The 15,757-nt window shown below is 50.4% G+C and overlaps 1 protein-coding gene across 3 annotated transcripts in view; it reads left to right on the top strand.

The window, feature by feature from the left end:
* Nucleotides 1–15,757, top strand: part of Osbpl10 (oxysterol binding protein like 10) — a 221,606-nt gene that overhangs the window by 72,288 nt on the left and 133,561 nt on the right. For all 3 annotated transcript variants that reach the window (XM_060385109.1, XM_060385108.1, XM_060385107.1), the window contains exons 2-3: nt 1,456–1,631; nt 6,718–6,797. In XM_060385109.1, coding sequence (XP_060241092.1) covers nt 1,456–1,631; nt 6,718–6,797 — 256 coding nt within the window. The remainder of the gene's footprint in view (nt 1–1,455; nt 1,632–6,717; nt 6,798–15,757) is intronic.

The following is a 15,757-nucleotide window of genomic DNA, read 5'->3' as shown; positions in this document are numbered from 1 at the left end:
GGGGGTGTTTTATCTGTGTACTGTGGTCATGAAGTACCCCTAGTGGCCAGAAGAGGGTGTTGTCTGGGCTGGACCTAGTCTAAAATGGCTGTACACTGCTCTGTGTGGGTTCTGAGCCTTGAACCCAGGTCCCCTGGAAGAGCAATCAGTGCTTGTAACCACGGAGCCATCTCTCTAGCTGTCCCTATTTGTTTGTTTATAAGACAGGGTCTGAGAGTGTGGCTCAAACTGGCCTCTCTAACGAGGCAATCCTCATGTCTCCAGCTCCTAAATCCTGGGATTACAGGTTGAGCCACTTGGCCCACCCATCTGGAAAGGGATACTTTGTTAATCGCTTCTTTCGTTCAAACGGTTTATTTGTACATTTGTGTTTTGCCTCTTTGGGGGCAGGGCCGGGTGGGGGATAGCACAGTTGGTAGACTGCTTACCCAGCGTGCGTGAAGGCCCAGATCCGATCCCCAGAGCTGCTTAAGCCAGGCTGGGTGCGTGTCTGTAAGCCCAGCATTTGGCAGTCTGAAGCAAGACTGCTTGAGAGTGAGGCTAGCCTGGACTATGCAGCAGGATATTCCTCTCTGCCCTAGAAAAATAACTTCCTTTATACAGTACGTCGAAAAGCTTCCGAATCGTTGCCTAACAACTTGGTAGTCATTTGGGAAAAAAAGGTAATCAATTGAAAAAAGGTTTTTCATTCTTAATAACTATGGTTCCTTCTAAGTGAGCCTCCTCCCACAACTGAGCCCCTCTTCCATCTTCTACAGCTGAGACTCACTCCCCACCCCAAGATCCTGGTGTTTGCTTTTGACCATGTTAATTTTCAAAGCCCCTTGAAAAGACATGTCACTGAGAGGCCTGCATTGTGGTAAGCAGTGTGAGGTTGCTGGGGCCTGTGTCCTGGCCACGTAGCACAACACAGCTTAATGGTAAGATGAGCATTAGGCCCTGGGTGAAGTGCCTAGCATGGTGTGTGTGTAGACAAAGACACAGCTTTCACTCCAAAGGAACTAAGTGCTTGTTCTGAGCCAAGTGTGAGTGCCACGGCCTGAGAACACAGACTCGAGTTGCCTCAAGTGACGCATGCCCTCATGGAAGTGAGGGCACGGAATCGCGTAGTCCTAAAACAGGAGGTCACAGGTCAGGGCAAGGCTGACTGGTGGGGGTGGCCCTGAGGTGCAAGGTTCCATCTGCTGTCTGGCGGTGCTCTTAGCTCTGGACTGTTGAAAACTGGTGGTCCCCTGAGAACGCGTGTACCCCAGGATGCGCTCTGCTTTCACAGTTGCTGCCTGTCCCCCCCTCCCCCCGTTTGCCCGGCTCTGCCGATTCCCGGGGAGGATTCCCGTCTCTGGCTTTGTAGCTCAGGCGCCCTGATGGCCCGTTTGGCTCGGTTCCACTCTAACTGCGCTGTGCACCCTGGAGCTGGCTGGAGAGAGGAGTCACGCGCTGCATCTCTCTGCCCAGGTACTTTGTGCTGGATTTTGAGGCTGGCCTCCTGCAGTATTTTGTGAATGAGCAGAGCAAGCAGCAGAAGCCCCGAGGAGTCCTGTCTTTATCTGGAGCCATCGTGTCCTTGAGCGACGAAGCTCCCCACATGCTGGTCGTGTACTCTGCCAACGGAGAGATGTATAAGCTGAGAGGTAGGTCCGGGCTCTGGTGACACTGTGGTGGGCTCCGGCGGCCCTGCAGCGGCCGGCGCTTTCATTTTCTTGGGGAGATACCTTGGGGGCTGGAGAGATGGCTCACTGGAGAGAGGCTTCTGCTGCCAAGCGGACAGCCCGAGTTTGATTCCCTGGTCTCACCGGAAGGAAGGAGAGAACTGCAAGTTGTTCCACAGGTGTGCCACGGCATACATACACACACGCCCAGTCACACACACACTAAATAAATGCAATTAAAATGCAAATCACTCTGAAATGTGGAAAAACAAATCACACCTCCTGGATCCCAGCACTCCGGACATAGAGGCAGGAAGTGTCTTCAAGTTCAAGGTCAGCTTGGTCTACACAGACTTTTAGGCCATTCAGGACTTCATAGTGAGACCCTGTTTCAAAAAACGAAAAACACCTTTGCTAATTGGTGAGCCTCAGTTGGTGAGCATTTCTTGCCCGTCCTAGTGTCCTAGTCCCCGGGGTGAGGAAGTGGAACAAACCTTAGGGACTGATTGTCAGGTTTGGGAGCTCTTGAAATTGGCTCAGCCCTGAAGATTTCTGTGTTCAGGCAAGACTTTCTCGTCCTCTCTCCCCCGTCTGTGTGTGTCTCTCTCTGTCTCTCTATCTCGATATCTCTCTGTCTCTCCCCACTCCCCCTCCCTTTCTTAATCTTTACTCTGTTGCCTTTGTTGGGAGTGGAGCTCTGTGAACGAAGCGCGGGGTCCTTGTGCCTTTCCCCCAGGGTTGCTCTGGAAAGTTCTCCACGTTCTGCTCAGCCCTTCTCTGTCGTGGCCCCTGCCGGCAGCCGCTGTCAGTTCCCCAGAGGCAGAGCCCCCAAAGAGTGTGCCGGACAGCCGTGGAGGGGAGCACCTGTGTATTCACAAGGCAGCTCCTTCACACAGGAATGCTGGGTCTGGGTTTTGCAGAGTGATTTCGAGGATTTCTGTCCTGGCCTGCACTCCGTTAAGGTTCTGAGAAGATAATGAAATCAGCAGAAAGGGTGTGTGCGTGTGTGCACACCCCCACGCGCACAGAGCTGCGTTAGTCACCTCTCTCTTCGATGTGACAAAATACCTGACAAGGTCACTTCAGGAGAGAAGGGTCATTTTGGCCGCAGTTTGGGGGACGCAGCCCGACATGGTGGGGAAGACATAGCAGTGGGAGGGGAGGCTGTCGGTCACATGACATCCACAGAACGGAAGCAGAGAGGTGCGAGCCGTGCTCAGCGCGCTCCTCTTCCTTCAGTGGGAGTCTCAGCCTGTGGGGTGGTCCTGCTCTCTCAGTAGCTGGGTCTCCTCTCAGCGAAAGCTCCCTGTGCGCACCCTTACATGCTCAGACGTGTTTCCATGACGACTCTAAGCCCAGTACCATATAGCTTATCCCCCCCCCACACACACACGCCCCTCTACATTCACGTTATTTCTTAAGGCCCAAGCCAAGCTGGGCCATGTTAGTGGCTGATAATTTTACCTTCTTATGTAAACTTTTTATTTTATTTTTTTTCAAAGTGAGGCCAAAGTACCAAAGACAACCCCTTTTTGCCCGCCCCGGACTGTGCTTGGTGATGGCTGGGAAGCCACGCTGAGGGCCTGGATTCCGGCCTCTTAGTTCAATTTTCACTTGTTTTTACTGCCAAACTTTACCACCGCAGAGATGGGACAAGTTAATCTCTCTGTATTATCTGGACGTGAACCCTATCTCAGAAGCCGTAAAACAACCCAAAGCCTCTAAATGAAAGTGCCTGCAGCTGAAGGCTTTGTGCTGTTTTTTTCCCCTCTCTTTTGGGATTCCTGCAGCGCACCTTCCAGCTCGCTAGATTTCTGTGGCCTTCCGTGTCGCCATTTATTGCTTAATAAATTGTTGGTGCAGAAACTGCGGAAGGGAAAACTTAACCTCCCCATCCATGTGTGCGGCTGATGAAGACACAGAGCCACACAGAAGAGGATGCCAACTACTCACTCCACAGTCCAGCCATCCCAGTTGGTTGATGAGTTGTTAATATTCTGTGGATTACTGAACTCAGTTTTTAAAAAAGCTTTTGCGTTCATTCTTAACTATGTGCATAATCTGTATGTGGGTTTGCAAACACGCATTACCTGTGGAGGCCAGAAGAGGGCATTAGATCCCCAGGAGCTGGATTTAGAAGGAGTTGCCAGCTTCTTCATGTGGGTGCTGGGAACCAAACGAGGCTCCTTTGCAAGAGCAGTGTGTGCTCCTAACTGCCCCTTCAGTAATCTCTCTAGCCCCTTGCAGTTTTTTTTTTAAGGGCAATTTAACAGCAAATTTGAAATTATTGTTAAATTTCACATGACATAGTCATAAATTTAGCTGAACTTTATAAACTGAAAATGGCAGGTTAGGGCCTCTTAAAGACACTATCCAGCAGTGCATCAAAGCAGATGTGGAGACTCATAACCAAACCTTGGGCAGAGTGCAGAGAATCATAGAAGAAGGGGAAGTTAGTATGACCTAGAGAGAACAGGAGCTCCACAAGGACCAAATATATCAGGGCACAGGGGCCCTCTATGAGACTGTTTCTCCAACCAAGGACCATGTATGGATATAACCTAGAACCTCTGCTCAGGTGTAGCCCATGGTAGCTCAGTAACCAAGTGGGTTCCCTAGTAAGGGGAACAGGGACTATTTCTGACGTGAACTCAACAACTGGCTCCTTTACCTCCCCCTTCCCCCTGAGGGAGGAGCAGCCTTGCTAGGTCACAGAGAAGGACATGGCAGCCAGTCCTGAAGATACCTGATAAGCTAGGGTCAGATGGAAGGGGAGGAGGACCTCCCCTATCAGTGGACTAGGAAAGGGGCAGGGAGGAGATGAGGGGAGGGGAGGGTGGGATTGGGAGGGAATGAGGAAGGGGGCTACGGCTGGGATACAAAGTAAATAAACTGTGATTAATATAAAAAATAAAAAATTAAAAAAAATACTTAGAAAAGAGAAAGAAAGAAAAAAATGGCAGGTTAGTTTTCTGCAGGTTACAGCTTCTCCGTGCCCTGACCTACTCGGTGTCATGGTCTGTTTTCTCATTTCCCTGAACATGATGGAGTTGGCTCAGTATGTCACAAGTGGCACAACTCTAAGGAAGGTTTCTGGTGCAGAAACTTTGAATAGTATTTCCTTCGTCTTTGGCAGTTAATTTCCCCAGTCCTGCACTGTGCCTATCATCTTTGGGCAACTGGCCTCTTGACAAATGTATGAAAGGCCCACATGAGACCGAGAGAGAATCTCTGTGTCTCTTCCACCCCACCCCAGTTTTGTCCCCCTCCCTCCTCCCGCTCTCTCCTTTCTCTATTTCCAGTCTTTTCTCTCCTTCCTTTTTTGAGACAGAGTTTCACAGCCCAGACTTTCCTGTAACTCACCATGTACCAGGCCAGCCTCAGGCTCACAGCGTTCCTGGGTGCAGGGATGAAAGGCATGTGTCACACATCTGGTCAACTTTTGAACTCTGGATTTCTTTTTAAGATTTCTTTTTGTTTTTCAAGACAGGGTCTCTCTGTGTGGCCCTGGTTGTCCTGGAACTCGCTTTGTAGACCAGGTTGGCCTCAAACTCACAAGAGATCTGCCTGCCTCTGCCTCCTGAGTGCTAGAACTAGAGGCGTGTGTCACCACTGTCCAGCTATCGTTTATTTTCATACACTTACTGTGTTGCTTTCACGCATGTCTGTGTATCACATGTGTGCCTTGAGGAGGAGGCCGGAGGGACAGATTGGATCCCTTGGCACAGACAGTTGTGGGCCACCCTGTGGGTTCTGGGAGCCTAACGTGAGTCCTCAGCAAGAGCAGCCAAAGCCCTTGGGCCCTGAGCTGTCTCTCCAGCCCTAACTCTGGATCACTGTACTTGGAAGCTCAAGTTGGAGCTGAGTTTTGGCAAATGGCACTTGGACTCATCTTTGTAAACAAGTATAACTTCCAAGGGAAGATTTTTTTTTTTTTGCACAGTTACTATTTGTACAGTTAGTTTTCTAACAGTATCATGTTGGTAGTTGCAGTTAAGTCCATGACTTAGATGGTTTTTTTTGGAATGTATATATTCATGCTATTTAAGAATAATTATTTGTATTATTTGAGAAAATGAGAGAATGTGATCACATTATCGTCTTGTGCTTTAATCTCTTTCTTCCTTTAAAAAACTTTATTTTGTGTGTGTATGTGTACTTGTGTGTGTGCATATGTGTGTGGAGGTCAGAGGTCACCCTTGAGTGTCTTCCTCCCACCTTATCTTTTGAGTTAGAGTCTCTCTTTGAACCTGGAGCCCCCTGATTCATCTAGGTTGGCTGTCTAGCAAGCCTCAGGCACCCCCCTGTCCGTGCTTCCCAGAACTGGGGCTACAGGAATGTGCCGCACTCCTCGCTCTTTCCATGGGCGCTCAGGCCCTGAACCCCCTGTCAAGCACGTCACCCCCTGTACCACCTCCCTGGCAATACGCCCTCCCAACCAGCCACATTGGCATAGAATTGGATTCCTTAGGCCTTGTTGGCCTTGCACTCTGGATCCTTGTGTGTCAGCCTCCCGGATTCCAGGTGTGTCCCCCACACTCAGCAAGACCTCTTACTGCTTCTAATGCTGCCACATCCGTAGCCTTAATGTGTCTGGGAGAAATCCGAGGGTCTCCAAGGCAGCATTTGGTGTCTTCCTCGGTCTGGTCATTCGGCAGATCCCTAGGCCTGCTTCTGTTTAACAAAGGACGCACTGCAAGACTGTACCTTGAACCTTTCATTACCCACAAGGGAGAGAAATGTTTAAAGTCAACGTGTGAGCGGTACCTGCCGCTGCCTTATTAAGTATACAAAGTGGCTTTTCCAAAGGAGGCTGGGAAAAAAAAAGCCTAATCGTCAGTTACTATAACTGGCATTTTGGAAGACAGTTTTAATGTGGGATGCCTGAACGTCATCCCGGTCTTTCTGTTCAGTCAGGCCGGTGGGGAAGCTCTGTGTTTGTGTTGACTCTTCCCTCCTCCTCCCTCACACTCCAGACCCCAGACCCCCACCCCCATAGGTGGGCGACCAGCTCCGTGCTGGGGAACGATCTCTGCAAGCCTTCCTCTCTCCCTCTTCTCTCTTTTAGCTGCTGATGCGAAGGAGAGACAGTTCTGGGTGACTCAGCTCCGTGCGTGTGCCAAATACCACATGGAGACCAGTTCCAAGGTAGGTAAGCAGAGGCGGTGGGGGTCCTGAGTCAGCGGGTGGCTGTTCCAGCGCAGTCATCCCTTTACTTCAGGGGCGGGGGTGGTGGCAGTATTTTGTCTCTTAATTGTGTTTGTGTGTGTGCATGCATGGACACGTGTCCTCGGAAGCCAGAGTTCGTTCAGGTGGATGTCACTGTGCTGGAATTTTACTTGGGGGCCGGGGATTCGAACTCAGACCCTCATGCTTGTGCAGCAAGCTCCTTAACCACAGAGCCATCTTCCCCATCCCCTCAACTTACTTTCAGAGTTGCTGGTTGTCATAAAATGTACCTTTGCCCCTGCTGCAGCTCAAAGCAATGTCAAAGAAATGAGCTTTTCCTAGGGTGGAAGGCAGAGGCACACAGAGGCCGGGGTGTCGGCGTTAGGCGTGTGCTCGGGTCAGTGCTGCTGATTGGCACTGTGGAGAGAGCCGGGCACCCCGAGTTCTCGGGAAGCTTGGCGCGGGTGGTCTCAGCCTCTCGGGAGACCCGGTGGCCGTGAGAGGCGGAGAGGAGGTGGGCCTCTTCGTGGCTCACCCTGGAGCGAGCCAATCCCGAACCGCAGGCATCCGTCCGTGCCACGCCTTCACGCGGAGCCGCACCTGCTGGCTGAGGCAGCACCTCGAGGTGCCTCGGACTCAGTGGTGGCCTCCAGTCGCTGCGCTTATCTGTGTCCCCCGGATCTGATGGAGAGGGCCACGCCTCAGACCCCATTCTTTTGTTGTTATGCTAGGGGTCAAGCCCTGCCCTTCGCACCCACTAGGCAGACGCTTCCCCACGGAGCACCTCCGGCCCCTCGCTTCAAGCGTCCAGTCCTCCCACAGGCTACAACCTGCTCCTCCTAGCCAAAGGAGCCGTGAAATGCTCTAGCAGCTTAGGTTGCTTTGTAAACCGCCCCCCACCACACCCCTTCTGAGAAAGGGACAAGGAGTCTCACTGTGTAGCCCAGGCTAGCCTTGGACTCATGACAGGGCTCTTGCCTCGGGCTCCTGGGTGCAGTTTGTAGCCACCATGGTTGGCTTTATACCCTGCTTCCTTCTAAACAGAGTTGAGAACCAGTTCTTCCACCGAGTTGATATTACTTTTGAAGGGGGCCCCTTGCTTGCTTTGAACTGTTGCCCTCACTTGTAGCAGCCCTCTTGGCCTGTCCTGAGCAGATGCTGGGGAAGTCCCTTCCTCTAAAGTCATTTCCCCTCTCACTGTTTTCCAGGAAGCAAAGGGAATTTCTGGCCGCTTCCTCAGCATTTCAGAAATGCCTAGACAGGGCAGTTTGTTTTCCCCTGTGTGTACCTCCTCTTCTTCCTCCTCCTCCTCCTCTTTTGTTGTTGTTGTTGAGAGAATCTCATTTGTTTATTTAGCCAAGGATGACCTCTTGGACTTCTGAGCCTGTCTTCCCTTTGTAGCCCAGGCTAGCCTAGGACTCATGACACCTCTCTTGAGGACTGGGATTGCAGGGGTCTGCCTCTCTGACTGGTTTGTGTGGGGCCGGAGACCGAACCCAGGGCCCTGGGCATGCTAGGTAAGCCTTTTCCAGCTGAGCCACACCCCCCCCCCCCCCCCGCAGCTCTCCTCTCTATTTTCACCAGCTAGGCAAATATAAACTAAAAGGGTTCAATCCCCAACCCATTGCCAGGTTCGCTTACTGGAGATGACTGTTCATCGTGGATTGCTCCTGCGAACTCAGTAAACCCAGGAAAGTGCTAGTGCATACTGGCTCTGTCTCCGCCTGATCTATTTCTGGTTTTATACGAGTGGAATCACTTGCTCTTCTGCGCTTACTACTACATTTTGGAGATCTCTCTATATCTGACACACGGATCAGCTTACAGGGAACTGAGTAGTGCTCAAAAACTGGGTATCGCTACTTTATTAAGCTGTCTGATTTTTTTCCTGTCCTTCCTTTCATTTCCCTGGACTTCTGGAGACAGTGTCAGGTAGCCCAGGTTGGCCTTGCACTCCTGAGTACAGGGGTCACAGGCTTGTGCCCGAATGCCCTGCAGTCCCCTGAGTTTTCACAGACATTGCTGGGTGGCCTTCTAAAAAAGGTTGCTGTAGAAGTTGGAGGGATGACTGAGTGGTTAAGAGTGCTTGCTGTGCAGGCCTCAGGACCGGAGTTCAGATCCCAGCATCTGATCAGGAAAGCCATGCATGTGCCTGTAACCCCACGCTGTGGAGGGAAGAGACAGGAGGATCTCTGCGGCTTAGGCCTCTAAGCCAGCCTATCTCTGGGTTCAGTGAGGGACCCCCAACTTGAGGGAAAATAAGGCTGAGAGCGATAGAGCAGGATGCCAGGGTCCTCCGTGGCCTTGCTCATAGGTGGCCCGCTTGCGCACACACCACGTTCTTGTGCATACATGACAGAAAGTGGCTCTGACTTGCACCCCCACTAACTTAGAGTGTAGCGGTTTGCTTTTCACATTCATGAACCCCAACAGTGACAAACATTTAGTTTGGGACGCCACAGGTAGAAACGGGCCTGTTTTCATTTCATCAGTCATGCCTGTGGCTCAGTATTCCTTCAAATGTGCAGAGAACATATGTCATTTTTTAAAACTGAGGTCCTTGTTCTGTCTCTCTCTACCACAGAGTGACGTCCTATTCACTTATCACTCTTGTATGTCAGCTGCTACCTTTTTTTTTCTGTCAAGTTAATTCCCCTTCATGATTTGCAATTGCTCTTTGTTTATGAAGAACATTTAAAAAATCTGTTCTTTCTACTGCTTGATATTTTCTCCCGGTAGGATGTTTTCATATGGAGTTTTTATTATTTTTTTGAGACCAGGTCTCACTGTGCAGCCTAGGCTGACCTTGAACCCACAGTCCTTCTGATTCAGCCTTCTGAGTTCGGGATTGCAGGCAGGCCTCTCCAGGCCCAGCTGCCTTTTGAGAGTGAATGCATCTTTTTTTTCTTAAGTGGAACATTTAAATTTTTATGGTAGAGTGTATAAAAATTCCCATGTTTGTGTCTTGGTTTTGCGTTGTGTTTAGTAAGGGCTTCTCTTCTGCCAAAATTCGGAAAGTGTTTTCTTTCTTCTAGTGAGTTCACAGTTTATGGCTGTGTTTAAATTACCAGTTTATTTGTACTTTGTTTTGGGAGGAGGGTAGAGAATAAACCGTGAGTATTTGCATACCTCAGGAATCTGAAGAAAAAAGGAAGGTTCAGACTCTGACGGAAGATTTGATTTCTGGGTAGATATTCTCTGGTTCCTTTCAGGAATGCAGGTTAAGCTATTAATAATAGGGCCAGGGGATTAATCACTGGGGCTTTCTGGCTGGCAGCTAGCTGAAAAAAACCGAAACAGTAAGGAGGGAGCCAGTTCAGTGAGAGACCCCGCCTCAAAGGATCAGTGGACAGTGACGGAGGAGCTTGCTGATGGCTTCCTCTGGCTCCCGTGTGTGCACATAGGAATATGCACCTACACGTGTGTATGCCTACAGCACATACACACACTTGAAGAAAAGCGTGTGTGCAACACATACACACACTTAGCCACTTCCAAGCGCTCAGAGGCCACACTGGATGCCTCTCTGTTAGGCAGTCCCCAGGCAGGACAATTCCACAGTCACAGAAAGTTCTGTTGGACAAAGCTGCTTCAAGTTTCCTCTGTTCCTAATGGTTTCTAAGAAAGGGATTTCCCAGGGTCTGTTTACTCTCTTGACCTGTGTAACACCTGTGTGCACTCCTCCCTCCCTATCCCTTCCTCCCCTCCCTCTTCCTCCCTGCTGTGAGGTCGGTCTTCTCTAGGGCTGTGGCATCAAGATCTTGACTGCCTTCACTCTCCAGTTACCTTGTCTGTGTGACAGGAAGAGAGGCTTTGTTACCCGAGGTGGGAACTTCCTTCTGTCTTGTGGCATGACATGGAATGTGCTGGAGTTGTATGTGGAGCAAACTTGTGGAGGAGTGGGCCTGGCTTCCCCGTGTGCTCCCTGATCCCTTCAGTTGTCCATTCTCCCGTTCCTGGCATGGCCTGCTGCCGTGGGCTTCCCAGGCCAGCGGTCACCAGAGCACTGTCTCCAATGCCACAGTCAAGGTGCCCTCCTGACCACCATCGTGCTGTTCTCAAGGCCCCTGTCCTGTGACGCCTCCTGGCCCCAGCGCCATTGTGACGTGTTCTCTGTGCTTCCGTACCGGCCAGGACTCATCTGGGCGACAGTGTTCTCTCCTGTGGGTCTGAAGAGAAATCACACCTGATGCTGTTGTGACCCAGGCAGGTGGAACTAGTCAAGTGTGCCCACTCTGTGATCTTTGCCTCACTTGTCCTCACTGTCATTAAGACAGTGTATGGCAATCAGGAACCTAGTTTTAGTTGTGGTTCTTGAGGATTTGTGTTCTTCAAAAACAGCCCTTAAAGCTACCCATTTTCCTGAATGTTAACAGTGCTTAGTGTTACACCAGGGATGAGGAGCCCTTTCATGTCCAGAGAACAGTTTCTCCAGGTAGTAACCCTAAACCTAACCCCAAGTTAGGTGTAACATTGAAGCAAAATGTACCCCAACGTTGTATTATTATTGTTACCATTTCAAACTCCCCAGCTGGGGTTCCAAGCCTGTGCCACCATGCCCATACTGAGGATTTGTGTGGCGCTGGGGACTGAAGAGAAGGCATCTCAGGCAGGCGCTCACCTACCTCCTAAGCTGCCTCCACAGCTCCTGCTCTCACTTGTTGACTGTCACAAATAGCGTAGCTGTGAGCTCTGAATGTAAGCATTCCTGTATGTTTTCGTTCTATAGGCATGTACCACAAACAGCGTTGTCTAAAGCCAGGGCTCTGCCCTGTGCCAAGTCTCCTCCTCCTCCGTTTAGTTCTGTTTGTTGTGTGAGATCATTCTGCCTACATGTCTGTCTGCGCACGGCAGAGGTCCAAAGAGAGTGTTGAATTCCCTGGAATTACAGTTATACATGAGATGGTTGTGAGCTGCCGTGTGGGTGCTGGGTATTGAACCCGAGTCCTTTGGAAGATCAGTCAGTGCTCTTAGCTGCAGAACCACTTCTCCAGCTTTCTTTAACAATTGGATCCGCACATCCGATGTTTCCAGCATCCATACCTTTGCCAACATTGTCTAGGCAGCCATGGGGTGGGTGTGAAGTGTGTGTGCCCCCTCATTCTTTTCCTTTCTCTGTGATTTCTCACTTGCATTTTTCTAATGAACATTGGAGTTGAGAGTGTCTTCCTGTACGCTAATTAGCCATCTTCTTTCAAAACATGTTTATTAAATCTGTATATTGTTTGTGATTTCTTTTGTTTGTTTGTCTGTTGTTTTTTCAAGATAGGGTTTCTGTGTAGCCTTGGCTGTTTGTAGACCAGGCTGGCCTCGAACTCTCAGAGATCCACTCGCCTCTGCCTCCCAAGTGCTGGTACTAAAGGCATGGGCCGCCACTGTCTGGCTATTGTGATTTCTTTTAAAGCTAAGTCTTCCAGGTATTTTATGTAATCCAGCTTCCAGATAGAACTTTGTCAGATTGGGGGCTGACATTTTATGTTTTTCATTTTTTTCTGACATGTGAGAGCCATTTATGGAGTACTGGGTATGAGGAACAGGTCTGAGCTGATTTTGGCTATGTCTGGGCCACCTATCCCCTAACTAGCCTGTCGCCTCCGGCTGCCATGGGAATAATAGCCTCACTTTCCAGTTCAGCACACTGGGCAGAGTGATGCCACCCGCTAGGGTCACTGGATCTAGAGATCTGTTTGTCTCTTGTTGTACGGTCCCCAGGATTATGAGAGTGAGCCACCACCCACAGCTTTCTGTGTGGACCTGGGGGGTCGAGCTCAGCTCCTCCAGCTCGGGAGGTGAGCGCATCACTCACGGAGCCACCCGCAGCTCATGCACCGTGTCTTGGTGTGGCAGAAACATGCACCTCTAGGTGAACATTTGCTGATTGGTGGCTAAGCTGTTGAGCTAGCTCCTACCTGAAGACGGGTCATAGAGGGTGGTGGCTCAGGTCACCCCCAAAAAGTCACTGACATGACTTTTCTTCAGCATCCAGTGACAGAGCATGTGCCTAGTGTGCTCAAAAACGGGCTGGGGAGCGCACCCCTGTAACCTCAGCAGGCTGGAGACGGGAGGTTGTTCTCAGCAGCATAGTTTTGGCTGCTGGGGTACACGAGGCCCCATTTTTAAAAGCAGGGGGACTAAAGCGAGGGCTCAGCGATTAAAAGTACTTGCTGCCCTTAGAGAGGGCCTGGGCTCAGTTCTCAGCACCCACATGGCGGCTTACAACCTCCAGGAACGCCAGTCCTGGAGGATCTGATGCCCTCTTCTGGCAGGCAAGGGCACCGCGTGCATGGGGGTCGTTCCTACCTGCAATCGAAAACAGAGCCAAGGTGGCTGGCTGGTTCTCCTGCATAGCTAGGTCAGGCTGGTCTCTGTGTCCACCGGGCGCTTTGCCACCAGCTTGCTTCTCCTTACGTTCACCGTCTGAAGTCTTCACACCGGATGTCCTTGATGCTATCTGATAATCCCCAATTTCTTGCTGTTTCCTGCGCGGCTTCTATTCTCGTCCCTCTGGTCTGATTTTACTTGATGTGGCTGGAAGCGTTTAAAGTTTAATGGACTTTGGGGATGTGCTGCCTTCTCTCCTTGGTTTGAACTAAATTCTGATCCATGGTGCTCGCTAGGCAGAGGCTTCCTCAGCCGGGCCCCTGGGTGGGAGGGATGCCAGGCCGGTTAGAGAGGTCAAGCCCTCACGGGCCTATTTCTGGATCTTTTCCATGACCAGACAGCAGGGAGAGCATCGTGACCACAGGGGTTAATTAATGGTACCAGCATGAAATCTCACACACGTGTGTCTGTGTGAGAGTACTCGAGTGTGGCTGTGTGCATGTGTGCAGATGTGTGAGCAGGCCGGAGGCCAGAGGTCAATGGCAAATCTTTTCCTCAGCCATTTTCCACCTCATTTTTAAAATGGTGTTTACATATGTGGGTGGGGGACCACGTGTGCGTGCTGAGATCCGAGAGTGACTTTTGGGACTTGGGGGTCTCCCTACAGCACGTGGGTCCCAAGATCCCATTCAGGCCTTCAGGCCTGGCCACAAGCACCTTTACCCGAGGAGCCGCTTTAGTCCTTAGCCTTTGAGACAGTTTCTCACCGACACTGCATCTCACTGACTCAACAGGAACAGCTGCCTGGCTGTCCTGGAGCTCACTGTGTAGACCAGGCTGGCCTCCAATTCAGAGCTCCGCCTGCCTCTGCCTCCCGAGTGCCGGGATCACAGGCGTTCACCACCTCTGCCTGGCTGCAGCTTTTGGAAAGAATTTCTTAAGTTTCTTAAGTTTCTAAGGTTACATCATTTCCCCCTCCCCAGTGGTCCCTCCACACCCTCCCATGTGTCACTTCTTGCTTACTTTCAAATTCACCATGTCCTCTTTTTCATTAATTGTTTTACACACGCCCACGCACACCCTGCTCAGTCTTTATGGACTGACTGGTATAATAGTGTATAACTTATTATTGTGCCCTTCCCTGGGGAAGACTGTGTCCCCTGCTCAGCATTCCTCAGTCACCTGCTGTTCTGTGCTCCCCACTTCCACGCTCAGGGGCGCCCAGGATTGAAACCCGAGCCCCGCCTCCCCCCAGAGACCCTGAACTGTGAAGTACTGGGCTGAGAAGCTGACACATCACCAGTAAACTGTACCTGCGGTCCCGGGTAGCGGGTCTTGGAGCACTCGCTAGACTCCCGGTGAGTAGCTCCAGATGAACGTACCCGAGATTCACGCTCCTCTGCCCTATCTTCCTGATTCTGCTTCCGGGCATGGCGTTCCTTGTGCATTAAGCCCGGCATCGTTTTTCTTCTGGTATTTCTCACAGATAATTGCCTTCTGGGTACTTACAAGGAAATGTAAGTTGCCCTCCTAAACGTGCCGTCGAATCAGGTAAATAAAACACAATTTAAGAACAGCCTTTATTGAAACAATAAAATTTGGGGATTTTTTTTTTTAAATTCTTATCTTAATAAAGTGCAACAATTTTGCAGACCTTCTCAAGCGTAATTTTAAACTTGGGCTGGCCACCTCGCCTAAGAGGAAGGCATTAATGCTTGCCAGGAGAATGGGCTTAGTCAAGGAGAACTTTAGATTAAATATATATATGTATTGTGCAGGCATCGTGGTACAGCCTGTAACCCCAGTGCTTGGGAGGGAGGGAAGTGGAGGCAGGAGAATCACAAGTTCAAGTCAGCCTGGGCAGTGTAGTGAGACCCTGTGTTAGGATCTTCACTCTGAGTTAAAAGCCAACCCCTGAAGGATGTGGTCAGCTGCTGCCTTGTTCTATCACATGTGGTTGAATTTGTTTTCTGTGTGGGTCGCCGAGGGGTGATTTTATAGAAGGGGGGGGCTTGTGGTTGTGCGGGGGTAGACAACACTTAGTCTCAGGACATTTCCTGTGCTGGACTTTACTGTGGGAGAACAGTTGGGGTCAGCTGCCAGGAGTGGAGTTGTCCGGCCCCTGTTGTATCGGGAGGTTGGGAGAGGGTCGGCTTGGCTTACGTGCAGCCGTTATTGCGTTAGCAGAGATGGTGCACCTAGGCCAGGCCTTCCTCACGTTCTGCCAACTTACAACCCTCACCTTTACCCGAGAAAAATGTGCATGACCCAGGTACATAAGTATCTGAAATAGGTGTGCAACCCAAACATTTACTGCTAATAAGTCACAAGAATGTGTTTTAAAGCAACTCTTTACTTTAAATTTTCTTTGGGATTTTCATGTATTTGGGTCATTTTTGCTTCCCTTTCCCTTTCAAGGTATTTGGGTCATTTTTGCTTCCCTTTCCCTTCCCTTATCCCTACCACTTCCACCAAACTTCTTCAACAACGTTGAAGCATTGAAGTCTTGTGTGTGTGGTGTGTGTGGTGTGTGTTTGGGTGGGTGAAATATCTTAGTGGGTGAAGGCATTTGCAGCCAAGCCCAGCGACCCTTTCACACTGTGAAAGGAGAGAACCAA

The sequence above is a fragment of the Meriones unguiculatus genome, chromosome 6, assembly GCF_030254825.1.
Source record: "Meriones unguiculatus strain TT.TT164.6M chromosome 6, Bangor_MerUng_6.1, whole genome shotgun sequence".
Lineage (NCBI taxonomy): Eukaryota > Metazoa > Chordata > Mammalia > Rodentia > Muridae > Meriones > Meriones unguiculatus.
This window is presented reverse-complemented; position numbering and strand designations above follow the sequence as displayed.